Source organism: Penicillium verhagenii (assembly GCF_028828195.1).
Source record: "Penicillium verhagenii strain IBT 33310 chromosome Unknown utg000007l_segment0_segment0, whole genome shotgun sequence".
Taxonomy (NCBI): Eukaryota; Fungi; Ascomycota; class Eurotiomycetes; order Eurotiales; family Aspergillaceae; genus Penicillium; species Penicillium verhagenii.
Window position 1 is genome coordinate 1,289,848 of NW_026643171.1, and position 17,003 is coordinate 1,306,850.

The 17,003-nt window shown below is 48.3% G+C and overlaps 8 protein-coding genes across 8 annotated transcripts; 6 read left to right on the plus strand and 2 right to left on the minus strand.

Moving 5' to 3' along the window:
• Nucleotides 1-241: 241 nt before the first annotated feature.
• On the plus strand, nucleotides 242-733 carry N7466_007161 (uncharacterized protein; the record flags this gene model as incomplete). Its single annotated transcript, XM_057166550.1, has 1 exon — nucleotides 242-733. The coding sequence occupies one exon, from the start codon at nucleotides 242-244 to the stop codon at nucleotides 731-733; it is 492 nt and encodes a 163-aa protein (XP_057019591.1).
• A 35-nt stretch (nucleotides 734-768) lies between these two features.
• Nucleotides 769-1,908, plus strand: N7466_007162 (uncharacterized protein; the record flags this gene model as incomplete). The annotated part of the gene is made up of 1 exon (XM_057166551.1): nucleotides 769-1,908. One exon carries the CDS (start codon nucleotides 769-771, stop codon nucleotides 1,906-1,908), a length of 1,140 nt encoding a protein of 379 aa, XP_057019592.1.
• A 34-nt stretch (nucleotides 1,909-1,942) lies between these two features.
• N7466_007163 (uncharacterized protein) lies at nucleotides 1,943-2,965 on the minus strand (the record flags this gene model as incomplete). The annotated part of the gene is made up of 1 exon (XM_057166552.1): nucleotides 1,943-2,965. The coding sequence occupies one exon, from the start codon at nucleotides 2,963-2,965 to the stop codon at nucleotides 1,943-1,945; it is 1,023 nt and encodes a 340-aa protein (XP_057019593.1).
• Nucleotides 2,966-4,320: 1,355 nt separating this feature from the next.
• Nucleotides 4,321-5,908, minus strand: N7466_007164 (amidohydrolase; the record flags this gene model as incomplete). Its single annotated transcript, XM_057166553.1, has 2 exons — nucleotides 4,321-5,376; nucleotides 5,432-5,908. 2 exons carry the CDS (start codon nucleotides 5,906-5,908, stop codon nucleotides 4,321-4,323), a joined length of 1,533 nt encoding a protein of 510 aa, XP_057019594.1.
• A 398-nt stretch (nucleotides 5,909-6,306) lies between these two features.
• Nucleotides 6,307-8,230, plus strand: N7466_007165 (uncharacterized protein; the record flags this gene model as incomplete). The annotated part of the gene is made up of 4 exons (XM_057166554.1): nucleotides 6,307-6,477; nucleotides 6,555-7,234; nucleotides 7,291-7,750; nucleotides 7,805-8,230. 4 exons carry the CDS (start codon nucleotides 6,307-6,309, stop codon nucleotides 8,228-8,230), a joined length of 1,737 nt encoding a protein of 578 aa, XP_057019595.1.
• Nucleotides 8,231-11,050: 2,820 nt separating this feature from the next.
• N7466_007166 (NAD(P)/FAD-dependent oxidoreductase) lies at nucleotides 11,051-12,457 on the plus strand (the record flags this gene model as incomplete). The annotated part of the gene is made up of 2 exons (XM_057166555.1): nucleotides 11,051-12,156; nucleotides 12,220-12,457. The coding sequence occupies 2 exons, from the start codon at nucleotides 11,051-11,053 to the stop codon at nucleotides 12,455-12,457; spliced, it is 1,344 nt and encodes a 447-aa protein (XP_057019596.1).
• A 1,778-nt stretch (nucleotides 12,458-14,235) lies between these two features.
• Nucleotides 14,236-14,481, plus strand: N7466_007167 (uncharacterized protein; the record flags this gene model as incomplete). Its single annotated transcript, XM_057166556.1, has 2 exons — nucleotides 14,236-14,257; nucleotides 14,330-14,481. The coding sequence occupies 2 exons, from the start codon at nucleotides 14,236-14,238 to the stop codon at nucleotides 14,479-14,481; spliced, it is 174 nt and encodes a 57-aa protein (XP_057019597.1).
• Nucleotides 14,482-15,123: 642 nt separating this feature from the next.
• N7466_007168 (aromatic ring-hydroxylating oxygenase subunit alpha) lies at nucleotides 15,124-16,507 on the plus strand (the record flags this gene model as incomplete). Its single annotated transcript, XM_057166557.1, has 2 exons — nucleotides 15,124-15,959; nucleotides 16,033-16,507. 2 exons carry the CDS (start codon nucleotides 15,124-15,126, stop codon nucleotides 16,505-16,507), a joined length of 1,311 nt encoding a protein of 436 aa, XP_057019598.1.
• Between the last annotated feature and the right edge of the window lie 496 nt (nucleotides 16,508-17,003).

A 17,003-nucleotide genomic window follows, 5' to 3' on the forward strand; every position in this document is an offset into this window, starting at 1 on the left:
CGTGGATGGATTGAGGATATGTCCAGAAGACGCAGCTATCCGTGGAGGAAATCTCATTTTGACAAAATAAATCCCTTGCTTCCATGAAATAATAAGGGAGAAACTCCTTTGAAGGTTTGACGAGGGATCGGAATGTATCACGGAGTTAGTGACCCTTGGCTCGTATACTTTAGTTTTGTGCCTGACTATGCCGATCGCAGGCCTTCCCCACATTTGCGCACCTTCTCCCCCTTCAACAACCATGCACCATCATTCCAAACGACGCCGTTTCACCAACGACGCTCAATTCTCAAACAGGCTGGATGGAGGCCCTTCCGGCCTGTCATCTCCACAGTACGCGAATGCCATGACCGCCAACTGGCCATCCAACCCGCAACAGGGCCACGCTCCTGCATATACACCCTCCGATTCCACCGACGGCCTTACATTTGCCTCCCCGCTTGGCGCCTCCAGTTGGGGCCACGACGGATTCTCCCATGATCCGGGATTCCTTGCATCGCAGGAAGAGCTGCGGTGCATGCTGTTCACGATCGCCCACTCCGCCGCGACGACACGGGCACCGAGCCCGGACGAACATGAGCAGGATACAGACGCGCCGACGGGCGGGGAACAACTGCCTTTGCGACCGACGCTATCTAATGCACGTCGAGTCCAGTACCTGAAAAACTATGTGGGACAGGTTGCCCCATGGGTGAGTGGCACTTTTGAGGCTTTGACGTCGATGCGACCGTGAAAAAGATGGCTGATAGATTTACAATGCAGCTCGACATGTTTGACTCTCAATGCACATTTCGCGTCCAGATCCCGGCCCTCGCTTGTACGTTTCCTGCGCTTCTAAATGCCATTCTCGCTATATCGGCCCGACAAATGGAAAGGAAGGAAGGGATCCAAGACTCATTCGATAGTCTCGAACTGTACCAAGAGGCTATCCGTCTACTGGGGCCCCTACTGCAAATGCGGGATTCAAAGGTCGTGGCAGCCTGCGTGTTATTGTGCTGCCTCGAGATGATGTCTGCTCGCGCGCAGGACTGGCGCAAACACTTGGAAGGTTGCACCGCGTTGTTCGAGGCCTATGAAATACACGGCTTCAGTGGTGGAATACTACAGGCAGTATTCTGGTGCTATGTCCGAATGGGTGAGCAATATATCATGGATGTCCTTTATTGGAACCTATATCTGACAATTATAGATGTATGCGGTGCACTGATCTCCGATGGGACGGAAAGTACACTCCTTCGACCTAGCAAGTGGCTTGCCCCGAATTGCACCGAGGAGGATGCTCCCCGGTTATTTCAAGCGGTTCAATCCCCCGATATGCACGCCAACTATGCGGTTTACCTTTGCGCGAGAGCTTGCGAGCTGGTTTCTGACCGGACTCAGTTTATAGAACTGGGTGTGCAGAATGACTGTACTGGCGAGGCTTTCCATCGTCGCTGGCTCAGCCTCTGGGAGGACCTGCAGCAGTGGGTCGAGCATCGGCCTTCTGAACTGCTACCGGTCCATACAACTCCGACCAAACCATTTCCCCACATACTCTTTCTGCATTGGGCGGCCATATCGTCCAATCAGCTTTACCATACCGCATGTATACTTCTTCTCAACACAAGACCTAAAGGCATGAAGCTGCCACCAGCACCGACTATCTCTCCACTATGGCATGCCCGTCGTATCTGCGGCATCTCCCTCGCAAACCCGCACCAGGGATGTTTAAACAACGCAATCCAGCCCTTGTGGATTGCTGGCCGTTTGTTCAGTCACGTCTCGGAGCATACGATAATAATCGATATAATCCGCAGGATAGAGGCGGAGACCGGTTGGGGCGCTTGTTGGCGTATCCGTGATCTCGAGCTTGCATGGGGATATCAAGTTCCGCGTCGACGTAAGACGATTCCTCGACAAGACGTATGAAGAGTCGGATAATATTTCTTGTTCTTAAATTGGATTAAGATTCAAGAAATCCCCAACTCTCTCTTAGCCCATGCAACAATTCACCGACGTCCCATCCAGTTACCTTCTGAATGTTAGACAGGCCAAGGAGGACTTCTTGCTGCTGTGTCTCATGGGTCATGCGCTGAGCGGCAGTCAGAAACGATGCCAGCAGACATGGATCCCAGCATTCACGCCTCTCATTGTTCAGAGCAATGCTGCATATCCTCTGGGCATGCCACAGTGGAGACATTGTCGCAGAACGCAAGTGCGCGATGCGCGCAGTGCGTGGCCGGCTATGCAGTAATAGCAGCATGGCTGTATGGTAGAGTTGGTTGCTGAAAACACCCGCTCCATTTGCAAACAAAACTACCGGGAATCCTTGTGCCATCTCGAGGTGATTATCTACGTCAAGTTCAAGCATAGGCTGAAACCCTTGCGGCCGTTCTTGATACCAATTGTCGAGCTCTTCCACCAGTTGCATCCACGTGTGAAGCGGGGGGCACTGCAGTGATGGGTCTTCATCATGCATGAACTCTATGGCCCGCGCACAGGCCCAAAGAGGGCGGTTTGCATAGCAGAAGCTTAATGCAAATGGATCTGTTTCCGTATCTTCATCCGCGACGTATGGAGGCAGGGGAGGAAGGGGAATTTGAAGATTGGTATCTGTGGCTAAAGCAGCTCCAAGATCTGGAACCAATGAGCTCTCAAATTCTTCCTTCGTGAAGGATGATGTGAATATGTACTTACCTAATCTCACAAAGAGCCAGTAGATCGCAGAGTTGAAGTCCCTGCCGACAACATATGAGCTGAGAGCCTCATAAAGCTCTGTATCAACGCCCCGTTGCGATGACCAAGCGCCGTGGGTATCTAAGATGCAAGTTCTTGTCGCATTCAGTGCATGCAAGAATGCAGCTTTAGTTATATCTGACTGTAGGTCTCGAACCAGCGGCCCTTGGATGACTGCATGCGTCGGTGGCTTGTTCATGGATGCCATTGATACCGCCAATAATGAATCCCACACTGGCTCTGAGACCATTGCTAACTGCAAGCCCGTTATGCCAAATGATTGCCCAAGATCACATATATCCAACTAAAAATATAAGCCTCCGATTCCCTCATTGACCTCTAGGAAACATACCCATGGTGCGATATTATAGCGGTAGTGACGAAGCAGTTCAAGCGTCTCTATTGCAGACACGTTCGGATCCGAATACCGGAGGAGAGGTACTGTTTCCGTGGAAAACAAATTCGCAGTATCGGATGGTTTTGAAGAGGCCACCCCGCGGTCCAGCTGAGAATCCCGTGCGAGCGGGGATATCATCAAGTCCGGTAGACTCAAATTGGGCTCCATCATATCAACGCGACTCGTTCCTAACGCCAAAAGTCCAGCCACTGCAGATTCATCATTATCACTGAATATCCTGGGCGTAAACTCTGGCTGTCCATCATATAACCACATTGACGACTCATCGTCAGGGGCATCCCCATCTGGATGCGGACTTGTCGCAGATTGTTGCAGCGCTCGTTCTGGTTCAGTCGGTTCATTACCGGCGGGCGAAGATGCGCCTCCGACTGCATGTACTTCATAATCTTCGGTTTGGGGGTCTTCATTGATAAACTTTGCATACCCTTGCGTCAACAGTCATCTTCCAATAATCCATGTCACTTCTCAACCTACCTGAATTGTCTCATATCCCGTAGATGGCGTTTCCACTTCAGATGCCTGAACAGTTTGTGCATTCTTCGTAAGAAATGTAAGTTGAGGCCCATATCGGCACTGAAAGTCTCGATCGATGCAGTTTCGACAGCGGGGTTTGCCTTCGTCACCTGTAAATTGTAATTCTGCATTAGCTTTATACCCCCGAGTCTCTCATGTAGAAGATCGAGATGCATTTGTTGTTATGTATGTGACATGTTCTTTGACTACTTACATTTTCTTCGGCGAACTCGACAACGCATGCATCCTGTTCGACAGCGTGTCAGTCGCCGGGCGCTCTGTTTTTTGTTGGGCATGACGATAGCCACTGGTGATGTCTAAGTGGAAAGCGCATGCGCTCGAACGAAAGAGGAAGGCCTAAGCACCGTCACGTGGATAGCAGCGGTGCCGGTGTTCGAAGGTCGTCCAGACTCCAATGTTCGTGTACAGAAAATTATAAGTTCGATTTGATTTTTGTAATTATTCTAAGCCATTAATAGTGCGAGTCGTCAATTTCCCTGGCGTTGGACTATATCTAGTATACTCCACTAGTACATTGTGTGAGGCTACATAATGTATTTCCCTAGGTTGAGGCCCACAATATGTCGTGTTTTTTTTTATTTGAACAACGCGAAAACCAGCTGGTACTTACTAGTCAATCACTAGAGAGTCTCCTAACATAACTAGATGGATCTCTAAACGTATTCCCAACCCTTCTTGATTTTCCCACCAATCTGAGAATCCTCTTCTCGTCCGCCGTTACACCGAAGCAAAATACCTTGAATGGCCACCTGTGCCTGGCCCACAATGTCCATCTCCCCGTCTCTTCCACCTGTCACCAGCTCGCCACCTTCAACGAGAATTTCACCATTCACTATTGTCATGTCCACCTCGCGACCGGTACACCCGTGAACAACAGTTGTGACGACATTGACCGCGTGGCTCGAGAATTCGGAAGACCATGGTGCAGCTCCCACCCCTCCGCGACCGTATGGATCAAGCACCACAAAATCAGCCTTCTTTTGCTCTTCAAGACTACCAATGTCGGCTTCCAGTCCCAGAGCTTTGGCTCCGTTGATAGTCGCCATCTCCAGCGCTGTCTCGGCTGGAATCAGGGCTGCATTGTGGTTCACACCTTTGTGGAGTATACTGGCCAGGTGCATCTCCTGAAACATGTCATAATGATTTGAGCACGGGGCACCATCTGTTCCCAGGGAAACATTCACTGGAGTCTCGTGCTCAAGCATGGCTGGCACTGGGGCCACTCCGGAGGCCAGCTTGAGATTAGATGTCGGATTATGAGCAACGGAAGTCCCCGTGCTCGCGAGTAACGGAATGTCTATTTCCTCGTCCAGGTTCACCATATGCGCGAGAACAAGATTATGTGTTCGCTTCTTGTTTCCAGAGTCATCGTTTTGCTCGCCGCAGAGCTTAGCATCTCGGATAAACTCCATGGCACTGCAACTATAGGAATCATGATAGATACCACGGTCCCTTGGAGCTTCCGCACAATGCATGGTTGCCGATATTCCATGTTCCGCGCATGTTTCTCCCAGTTCGAGGTATTGAGAGATTGGTGCTCCACGAGGGGTACCTGCTGCAGCCCAGACATGAGTTCGGCCATCATGACTGCCGTGGTATTTTTGGTGCGCTTTGACAAGCTCTGGGATTGACATTGCAAGCAGGTCTCTGTCTCTGGGATCCGAAATTGACAATTGGCGATTGGTTTCTGTGAACTTCACTAATTTACCCTTTTGAACAGTTAGCAATGAGAAACACAAATACAAAACTCCATTGGCTACATACCAGGCAGCCCCTGATGCCCATCTCTCCCATGGTTTTGCAGATTTGATCAAATCCAGCACGATATGTCAACATTGGATCAAGGAAACAAGTTGTTCCCGTCTTCAACATCTCCAGCATGGTCAGGCGGGCAGCTTTTACGCCATCATCGCCCTCAAACACAGCCTCCAGTGGCCATATCGCATCGCATAACCAATTATGTAATGGCAAGTCTTCCGCCAAACCTCGTAGGAGCGACTGAACAAGATGGGCATGCGTGTTGATAAGTCCGGGAATAATAATTTTGCCTCGACAATCAACCTGGCGCGCTCCAGAAGGCAGTTCTTCGGGATATGGGCATTTTCCCACTGCAGTGATTCGATCACCATCGACTCGGATATAACCGTCGCATATTATTTGGCGCTTTTGGTTGACGGTGACTATAGTGGCGCCATAGAATAATTTGCAATCTGGTGCAGAGGAAAATTTGGTGACAGTCATGATCAAGTCTGATAAGTCTGATCCAATTGAGAAGAAAAAGAAAGAGTGTCCTCTCAAGAAAGCGCAGTGCAATGTTTTTGATCCATGCCAATTAATATCCGGGGTCCGGGGATTCGGGGACCCCAGAACCTCGGCCGAGGCTAAGCAATCGGATCCTTATCAACACCAGCATCTTCCTGATAGCGAGTATACGAGGGTAATGCGATACAATCCATGACGCGACATATAACTAGCGATAGATAGGGGGCTATCTCAGATTAATCAAACTTTGTTGACCTGAAAAAGGTGGTATATATCGCCCGCTATGGACGTCGGTCGTTTAAGGGATTCAATGCTAGCGAGCCACAATTTTAGTAGCGTGTTTAGCATAACCCCGGAGTCGCGCCCAGACCGCGATCATGGAGACAAGCCGAAAGTCCTCGGAGAAAGGCGACACAGATACCCCGGTGACTGCATCTTTTGAAGGCGATACGCGGTCCCAAATCATTGAGATCACGCCTGTCGCCGAAACCCGATGGCAATATCTTCGTCGATACTTTACCACCTGGGAAGGATGGGTTGGCAACTATGTACACACTACTGTCCCATCACCATGATACAAATCGGCACTTGAATCATGACCACTGACTGGGTACATTTTTAACAGGATTACATGTACCTCATCACCCCGAGCATCTGGCCACTCAACAAACGATACAAGGATTACCAATCACCCTTCTACGGATTGAACGATGAAGTGCCGATCCTACTTACCATAATTCTGGGCTTGCAGCATGCCTTGACCATGATCGGCTCCATCGTTTCACCTCCTCTGGCCATCGCAAGTGGAGCCTTTTACCTCAATACGGAGCAAAGCCAGTACCTTGTCTCAGCAGCGTTCATAACCACCGGGATCGCGACAGCTCTGCAAGTCACACGAGTCCATTTGACCAAAACCCCCTTCTACATTGGAACAGGTCTACTGTCGGTGGTCGGTCCTACATTCGATATTCTTGCTATTGCATTCAGCTATGCGGACATGCGCTATGCTAACGGCACTTGTCCGATTTCCTCGGATGGATCTAAATTGCCATGCCCAGAGGCCTGGGGTGCGATGCTGGGAACGATGCTATGCACTGTGTGGATCCAGATTCTGTTATCATTCGTTCCTCCAAAGACCTTGAATCGTATCTTTCCCAAGATCGTTACCGGTACACTACTTCTGCTTGTCGGGGTTTATTTGATCTCGAGCGGAATGGAAAACTGGGGTGGAAGCTCGAACTGCAATGGTGGAACAGGTTACTACAGTCTTTGTCCAGACACCGCGGCCCCCAAACCACTACCTTGGTGAGAATGCTTTCAAACGTTTGATTTTCTAAGCTTCTAAACTGATTATGATACAGGGGAGACACAAAGCTCATCGGCCTCGGCTTCAGTGTGTTTATAACCATCATTATAGTTGAACTATTTGGATCGCCCTTGATGCGCTCCGCATCCGTTGTTTTCGGTCTCGCAATTGGATGTGCAATCTCTGGTGCTACGGGATACTGGTCGCGTGATAACATTGATGCAGCCCCTGTTGTTACCTTTCTCTGGGTTCACACTTTCAAGTTATCAGTAGATGGTGCACTGGTCCTCCCCCTGTTGATCATGTTCATCTGTGAGGCTGTAAGCTGCATGCCGGATATTCTTGCTACTGCTGAAATCTCAGGGGTCGAAATCGATGGTGTGGAATTCAATAGCAGAATCCAAGGTGGTATTTTGTGTGATGGGTTGGGAAGTTTGATCAGTGCCTTGGGCACTGGTCTGCCCATGGTCAGCCAGGCAGGTAACAATGGTGTAATCTCTCTGACTGGATGCGCGGTACGTCCCCTTTGTGCCTCTTGATGTTCTTCATTGCTGATTTCTTGTCACCAGAGCCGTCGAGCAGGTTGGTGCGCTTCCGCCTTTCTGATTCTCATGGGAGTATTTGGCAAGTTTGGTGCAGTGCTTGGCTCCATGCCTCCATCTGTCTTGGGTGGTATGCAAGTCTTTCTTTATAGTACCATCACCGTGACCGGTATCAGAGTGCTAAGTCTTGTGCCATTCACACGGCGAAACCGATTCATTCTCACTGCTGCTCTGGGTATCGGGTTCATGGATATTGTTTCTCCGAGTTGGTTTGACAAGGTCCTAGCTTATAGTGGGTCAAATATCAGCTTGGAAGGATTTGAAGAAGGTATCAACCTTTTGGTAGAGACACCATTCATCATCGCTGCTATTGTTGGTGTGTTGCTCAACTCTATCTTACCATATGATCTGAAAGAGGCAGATGGGCGTCATCAATCAGCACTTCCTACTTAATTAGCTACAATATATCAAACCACTTTCATGTTTTTAAACCAGTTCCTGGCACATTGGAGAAGAGTACACAGCTGGGTATCCATGTCTTGTAAGTCAAATGGCAGAGATATGTGTATGTCACTTCGGAGAATACTAAGAGGTTCTTGGAAAATGCTAGATGGGGTGTGACTTACTGACTCTGTATCGCCAGTACGACGTAAAATCAATGCGTGTCCAAGTGAAGTGATCCTGCGAACCTATAGGTCGATCACAGGTAAGATCAGTGATCCTAGACGCGTCCTGGGTGTCCTGATCTTGAGCAAGATATCGTGACTGTTGATCCTGCCAAACGTGATCCTGTGCTCTCATTGGTCGATCCTGAGGAAGTGTGTGATCCTGGGACGCGTTCACTCTCGCACCTGGGGTATAAATACCTCTATTTCCCCCCTCCTCCTCTTCTTCCTCTTTCTCCCTCTTCCCATCCTCTGTCTCTTCCATCTTCCATCTTCCATCTTCCATCTCTTCTGTTTTCCATCTTCACTCTACTCTGTTCCATCTCTATTGAGCTTTGGACACAAACATCTATCAAAGAGTTCATCAACCCAATCATTGTTGATCACCACTATGCATATCTCTCATGCACCTTATGACTTTCAACTTGTATGTCATTCATATCTTTCTCCTTATATTGACAACAACTTTCCATCCTCCCTCCCATCCCCTTCCTTCCCTCTTACCTTATGCTGATCATTCCTATAGCCTTCAGAGTCTTCATCATCATCATCATCATCATCATCATCATCAACAATTTGGTCACCTTGATCAACAATTTGATAGCTCTGATCATGATTCATAAGACTTCACCAGCCAGCTTGCCTTGACGAGTTCTCAAGGTATGTTCGTGGTTTCCATTCTCGAACTCCCTATGTTAACCTTCTAGACTTGCCAACCAAGTCCTTCAAACTCCCAGATGAGCTACCACAGTTTACTCCATTGGTCGAGGCTTTTGAAATTCACACCTCCTTGGTCAGCCTTCAAGTCTCAATCAACTCAATCTCAACAACAATTCCCGAACTCGTCACCGGCCACAAAAAAAAAAAAAAAAAAAAAAAAAGGAAAGAAAGAAAGCTCGTCCATTCTGAACAGGCGTCACGTAGCTAAAAACAGTTACGTGTCAGGACAAATTCAGATTGGGCTTGAGCCAAACAATCGACTTCCAATTCCGTTCTTCCCTCCAAATACTTCGACTTATGGCTTGTGCCCAAGTCCCTTCTGAACAGGCGTCACGTACCATCATCATCAAGGTACGTGTCAGGACAAATTCAGTTGGGGCTTGAGGCTTGTCCACTTCCAACTTCTTCCAACCCGTCTCGCAACTCTCCCCGCAATTTGACTCTTGGCTTGTGCTCAAGTCCTCTCTGAACAGGCGTCACGTACCATCATCCTCAAGGTGCGTGTCAGGACAAATTCAGTTTGGGCTTGAGGCTTGTCCACCGTCAACTTCTTCCAAACCGTCTCGCAATTCTCCCCGCAATTCGACACTCGCTTGGGCCTAAGTCCACTGAACAGGCGTCACGTACTCTCATTTTCTTACGTGTCAGGACAAATTCAGTTGGGCTAGGCCATGTCAATTTCTAACTTCGTTCGCTTTCTCGATCCTCCTTCCGACTCTCCAAACCTCTCTCCACAATTCGACTCTTGGCGTATGCTCAAGCTCTTTCTGAACAGGCGTCACGTATCATCATCACTATCAAGATGCGTGTCAGGACAAATTCAACTGAGCTTGAGCCACGTCAATCACCGACTTCCTTCGCGTCTTCTCAATTCTCTTTCCGATCATTCGATTCACCTTAAACCCCTCCACACTTTCGGACTCTTGGCTTGTGCCCCAACTCCTTTCTGAACAGGCGTCACGTATCATAATCTCTTTGCGTGTCAGGACAAATTCAGATTGGGCTTGGGGCATGCCTTCTTTGCTACCTCGTTGACTGCTGTGACTTGTTTGGGTTTTGTTTAGTCTTGGAAAGTGCCTTTTTGGGAAAAGTCCAGTTGAGAATGGGTCAGGATAGTATCATCCGCCCTCTGCATGAATCGTTGTTCCACTTATTTGCTGCGTCTATTTTGTTTATGGCCTATTGAGCTCACTCATTGCTCATGCTTCTGTACACCAAAATTGATTCCATCCTCCAAATACTACTTTACCAAAGTTCATCTCCCTTGTCCTGTATTGAGTACTAGTAGTTACTAAGAAAATTCCGACCTGCCCTCCTAATGCTACACCCAGCACGTGGGCACTTTCATGCGCTACAAAAATCCAAGTTGATACGGACATGAAAGTCTTTGCAGTATTTGCCCAGTCGTGCAAGCAGTCTTGGAAGAAAGAACAACAAAAAGTAATATAAGAGTCAGGACTTGCATGTGGTCACCTACCAAAGTCGGAAAGTGGCATGCTTCGGGACTTTATGCTAAGGAATTATTCCGGAATACTGTTGAGCGACACTCATTTTCGTTTTTGTTTTCCGCTTTTATGGATCTGTCAAATAACTATAGCAGTTTCCTTAGACAGAAAAACCCGCAATTTCGACTCTGTGGGCAAGACGGACCGTGATACGGACCGGGTCGTGAATAGCCCGCCAATGATATGCGTCGGCGCGTCCCACCTTTTGCGGGCATGTGGGGACGGATTACGGACCGTGATAAGATGCTATCAATTGATTGATTTGAAGAACGCCTGGGTGGAGGGGTATAAGAATCCCCACACGTAATTGTTATTGGGAATTCACTCCGGTGAAAAAAAAATCTTTTCAAGATCAAATTGCTTATTTGAAACCACGTCTAGCTATGGACAAGTCAGCGCGCATTGTCATTGTGGGAGCCGGTGCTTTCGGTCTCGGCACTGCTCTCAAGCTCAAGGAGGAAGGATACGCATCAGTAACCGTCCTCGACCGATCAATGCCACCAGTTCCAGACGGGTCCAGCAACGACATATCGCGCATTATTCGATTCGATTACGGCGATGCCATCTACGCTCAAATCGCCAAGGAGGCCTTTGACCTCTGGAAAACACCAGAGTACTCAGACGCGTTTTACCAAACGCCGTGCCTCTGGGTGTGTCAAGAAGGCACCCCCGAGCATCAAGTTCAGCCGCGGGCGCAGGAATACAGCGAAAAGACTAAGAGCGTTTTGACCGAGATGGGCCAACCATGGCACGCAGTCAAGAGTGTGGAGGAAGCAAAGCGACTGTGGCCCAAACTGACCGGCAAGCTGGCAACTCCAGGCTTCGATGGATTCTACAACACATCTGCTGGCTGGGCCGATGCCGGGAAAGCGATCAGTCGCCTTGCATCTAGGTGTGTCGCCGCTGGGGTATCGTTCATCACGGGCCCGAGCGGCCAGGTCGAAGAATTCGAGAAGAACCAGGATGGTGTTGTACAAGCCGTCCGCACCGCCGACGGCAACCGGGTGGAGGGAGAGCAATTCATCGTGGCTACTGGTGCTTGGACGTCGAGTTTGGTTCCTGCCTGGAACTCGATGCTTGCGGCGGGACAGGTCGTTGGGTACCTCAAACTCACGCCTGAGGAAGTCGCTGAGCTGAAGGATATCCCCATCTATTTCAACTTCTCCACTGGCTTCTTCTGTTTCCCTCCTCATGACGGAACTGGGTATCTGAAGGTTGCTATTCACGGCTATGGATACACCCAGCTGTCAGCTAAAGCTGGTGTCTCTACACCAGGCGCATCTGCAGTCGCGTCGCGGGCGAACTTCGTCCCTGAAGATGGATTGAAGAGGCTTCAGGCTGGTATGAAGGATATCTTCCCGCACCTTGCGCCAAGGGGATTCGAGCGAGTTGGGTTGTGCTGGTACAACGATACCCCTACCGGAGACTTTATCTTTGACTTCCACCCGGAACACAAGAACCTCTTCATTGCAACAGGCGGTAGTGGACAGTGAGTTATTCCAGTTCTTCAAGCTATCAGCATTAATCAATTGACCGTTGTTTTCTATTTTAGCGCGTTTAAATTCTTGCCAGTCATTGGAAAGTACATTGTTGGAAGCTTTGAACGCAGTCTCTCTGAAGAGCTACTCAGCAAGTGGAAGTTCCCGACACAATTCAAGGAGAAGTTCCAGGGAGATGCGTTCTCGGGGGATGGGAGTCGTGGCGGACCGGAGAGGAGGGAGTTGACAAATCAGGAACGAAGTGCCTTTGACGTTGCGCTCCGTGCCTCGGCGCGCCAGAGCAAGATTTGATCATTAAATACCTTGAGACTTAAAGTGTACATACATCAAGCGGCGGACGCGTGAAATCATACCTATTATTATATTCTTATTGTCCGTGAGGACGAATCTCCTTGAATATTTTAGATGTCAGCCTGGGAATGACCGACGGCCACTAACGCATTGAGAACATTGCATTGATGGGTGGTAAATTGAAATTCGAAATTTTCTCGATCTGATCAGCGGATGACACCTACGCTGTACCAATTGCGTACTTCTAATGCCATGACAGGGCTTTGATTTTGGCTTTGTGTTACAAGTTGACAACCTTTGAACCCACCTGAGTTCACCAAAGAGTTACAGCCGGATACGATGGAAGCATGCACATGCAGTCACTGAAACTTCCCTTCGTGGATATGACAGGTCATCATTATCCGTTAAGGTCTTAATAGAGAAAAATTTAGAATGTACCTAACCAGTCGATATTCGAATCGAGATAGATAATCCGTAGGAAGCACTTGAGTATACTTAGTACCTAAAAAGTGGATAAACATAAAGAAGTACTCACATTGAAGGATTTTGATAAGAATATTTAACTGATCGAATCAAGCACTTGAGTTAGCCACGGTCTCCAGATGTCTGCATGGAGCAACTGGTTTGTCTTTTCCCCCTCATTCTACAGCACACATAGACGCCCGACGTCTTCTCGAATCTAGCCACCGGCAATCGCTTTCCGCCTTCCGCCGGCGTTTCGGTGCATTGGACCGCTAAACCCTGCAAAGCGTGATACGTGTACATCTTGTGATTGCACCGATGCCAGCCACTGGATCAACAAATAAACACATGTCATGCACATAGATACTCAAGTGGTAACAGAGGAGGAGAGTGGTGAAGTCTAGTGTTACATATGGTTGGTGCTGGGCGAGCCAATAATGCCAAAAGCGGATTTCAACATTTGAAAGCTTGTAAGGTTGCTAAAGATAGCTACTACTAGTGGTAGTCAAATCAGCCAAGAAATAAAAAGACATCTGGAACCTGGGCACAATCCAAGGCTCCGATCAACAGATCCATGGATGTGACGTGTATATATAGATTGAAGCGCTGACGGAAATTTTCAAGCTCAAGCAGATAATCGTAAGGTAGACCGAACTTCCCGACCACCAGACTACTATTGACGTAGGTTCTAAGTTCGATTTCACGGAGTTTGTACGAGCAACGGCTCATGTGATCGGGGATTGGCACCTGACGCGAAGCCGTGCGGGGGTCAAGTCATGTGGTACGCCACATAATCACATCGACACGAAACTAGAAAGACAAATACACTGGTATTTCAGGTGCCACCTGTGAATACTAGTATTTGAAGTAGTCGGTTTTGAAATTGGTTAATTATGGTCAATTTGCTTAATCGGATCTTCGATGTATACTCGTACTTAGAAGACTTGCTGCTTAGAACTAAGCCACCCAATCCCCTACAACTTCTTGTTTTTGCATCTTTTTTCGGTAGACTGGTATTAATTGATATTCAAAGAGCATGAAATTGAAATAAACGTGCTGTGTCATTAGTAACTTGTTGGCGATGGCACATTCAAAGCGAGCGATCAATATTGACGCACGGACCACTTCTACAGACAAACACCTTTCTCTCAGTCTCACTTTCCCAAATCCAACCCTTCTCCACAATTCCACCTTCTCCACATTTCCATCTCGATTCCCCACCCCTGTCATTACGATTCACCACCAACTCGGTCCTGATCGCTGTCTCGATTTGCAAATCAATTTTACAGTTTGCCCCTCCCAAAAATACCAGCAATATGCCTGCTACTGACGGCCTTCGTGAGTTTACTTTTCGCGGGGAATCGGTAACTTATAACCGTGACATGTGGTACTAATTAGTAATTTTGACAGAGCCGCCTCTGACTGAGGCCGAGCGCACCGTTGTCAAGTCCTACGGTGGCTGGACCCAGTTCATGCTCGCCTTCGGCCTTAAGCCCACCGATCCCGTCGATGCCGAGGAGGCCAAGGCACTCCTGAAGGGCCTTGCCGATGCTAGCAACTAGGAGTGATTTCGACATCAATTCCATTTTTACAACGGCGTTAACGGAATGAACGATATGAAAGATATGCGGATGAAGCAAGTGGGAACACATGCGTGCCATGGAAAATTATTCTGGATGATGGAGTGGGAACTGATGTTTTGTTGACCGTTTGCATAATGTTTAATTTACATTGTCAAGTTGAGAATCTCAATCCGCTGTTCCCACAACTCTCTTCCCATTGGTGGCTTAGGTCTACGACTGCATTAAGTTTGGTTTCGAATATTCGTGCAGAGATAGCTTGTCACTTCGCGCCTTAAAAGTCCAGGGGGACAAAGCTTCTTGTTCGTTACTGAAGATGGAAGAAACACGGTATACGAACCGATAAAGCGGGCGATATGTTAGAAACAACCGGGTGCAAAATCCGCTCGCCGTGTTATCAGTGTTTGCGATTTACAAGCCCCGCAATGCTGATTCGATGGTTTGACATCGGGGGCCAGATACTGGAGCCGATCACTGGACCGGGACCGGCTTCTACCCGTGGGCCCCAACAACACCAATCAGAAATGCCAAGCCGGTACTAAGTATATATGGTTGCCCCCTTCTCATCACCAAGATCGATGATTCAAGATCAATAATTCCAAAACGACCTTCTCGCGACATAACATGACATCAATGCTGAAGAGCTACATGGGGTTCACCGACCCCGCGGGGGAAAGGGTTCCACAGGAAACCTCACCTGCCAGAGCTCTCCCAGCCAATTGGTACACTTCCAAAGAGATGTATGAGCTTGAACGACGAGCAGTGTTCTCCAGAAAATGGCTCTTGACCACACACAAACTACGTCTCGCCAAGACGGGCGACTACTTGAAATACGACATCGCCGGATTCCCATTTATCATTGTGCGCGACCGCGACGGCAATATCAACGCATTCCACAACGTCTGCCGTCATCGCGCATTTCCCGTCGTCGCTGATGACGCAGATAGCGGAACCACTCGAATTTTTGCCTGCAAATATCACGGCTGGTCGTATGGCTTGAACGGAAAACTCGCCAAAGCGCCCGGCTACCAGGAGCTGGAGGGGTTCGATAAATCGCAGAATGGACTGTTCACTATCCACGTTCATGTGGATGGAAACGGGTTTATTTGGGTCAATCTTGATAGCGCCGAGAAGCCGGAGATCTCATGGGAGGAGGACTTCAAGGGTATTGACTTGCAGCCGCGGTTCCAAGACTTTGATTTCAGTGAATACCAATTTGACCACACCTGGGAGATGAATGGCGACTATAACTGGAAGGTTCTCGCCGACAACTATAATGAATGCTATCACTGCCAAACGGCTCATCCTGATGTTCCCTCGGTGGCTACTCTCGAGGCCTACGACGTTGATACGAAGAACGCAAGCATAATCCACCACCCCGGCGCAACGGAGGAGCAGCTCGCAAAAGGCATGAATATTTGCAGCACCTACTACTTCCCCAATGCGTCCATGACTGTCTCGTGAGTGTTCCCTTTTTTGATAAAAACCCATAATTGACATACGCGGAATGGTTTTGCTAAATAATCTTACCAGGCCACATTTCTTCTTTATGCAACGCTTCGTTCCCACTACACCAACTAGCTGTGTTATGCGCTATGAAGTGTACCGTCACAAGGACGCAAGCGACGAGGAATTCGACCACGTCAATCAGATGTTCAAGCGGATCATGGCCGAAGATAAGGAACTCTGCACACGAGCCCAGGCCAACTTGAATAACGGCGTCTTTGTCAATGGAGAACTTCACCCAAAACTGGAGAAGGGACCCCTCTATTTCCAGAGTGTTATCCGAGACATTGTCGTTGATTTCCATAAACGCGAGGAAGGTATTGGTCGGGAAGTTTGGCCATCCCGACAGGCTCTTCCTGCGACTGCTACCACCAGTCAGGAGGACATGGATTTCTGCACCAATTTGACCACTCAGAAGCAGGGGGCTGATTGCTCTACACAGGCCAGTGGGTGCTGTGGGGGAGGATGCCAGACAGCTGGCAATCAGGCGCTTGCTTACTGAGTTTGTTTGTCATTGATCATGAGCATGGTGATTTTAGCGCAGTGGGTTATTTTTTTTATCTTTATTTTTTTTTACGAATCATGTGAAATGTTTTTTTATTCTATGTTTAGCTTATCTACACGTCTCATTTTTGAGACGAGTCTTCTAACATTTCAAGAATACTGATGACGAAATTCTTTATCTAAGGTTTATTGGAATCTTTCAAATGTTCCCTTTCCTAGCCAAGATCTGCTATCAAGATTGAAAAGACCGATTTCTTCCAATGTTAAGTCGATTTTCCCAGAGGGACTGCGGGGCTGCGGGGGGAGCCTTATCTAAGTTATCTTTGACGGCGAAATTGGAATTTGGAAAAAACCTCAATCAACCTGCTGGATTGGGAAACACTGTCAGATAGTGTTATTGGTACACTCGGGCTCAAGATAAAAGAGAGCAAATTGCCGGTGATTACGAATGATTTCATTCGGCCACTGCAGATATGCGGGGAACACCATTCAAT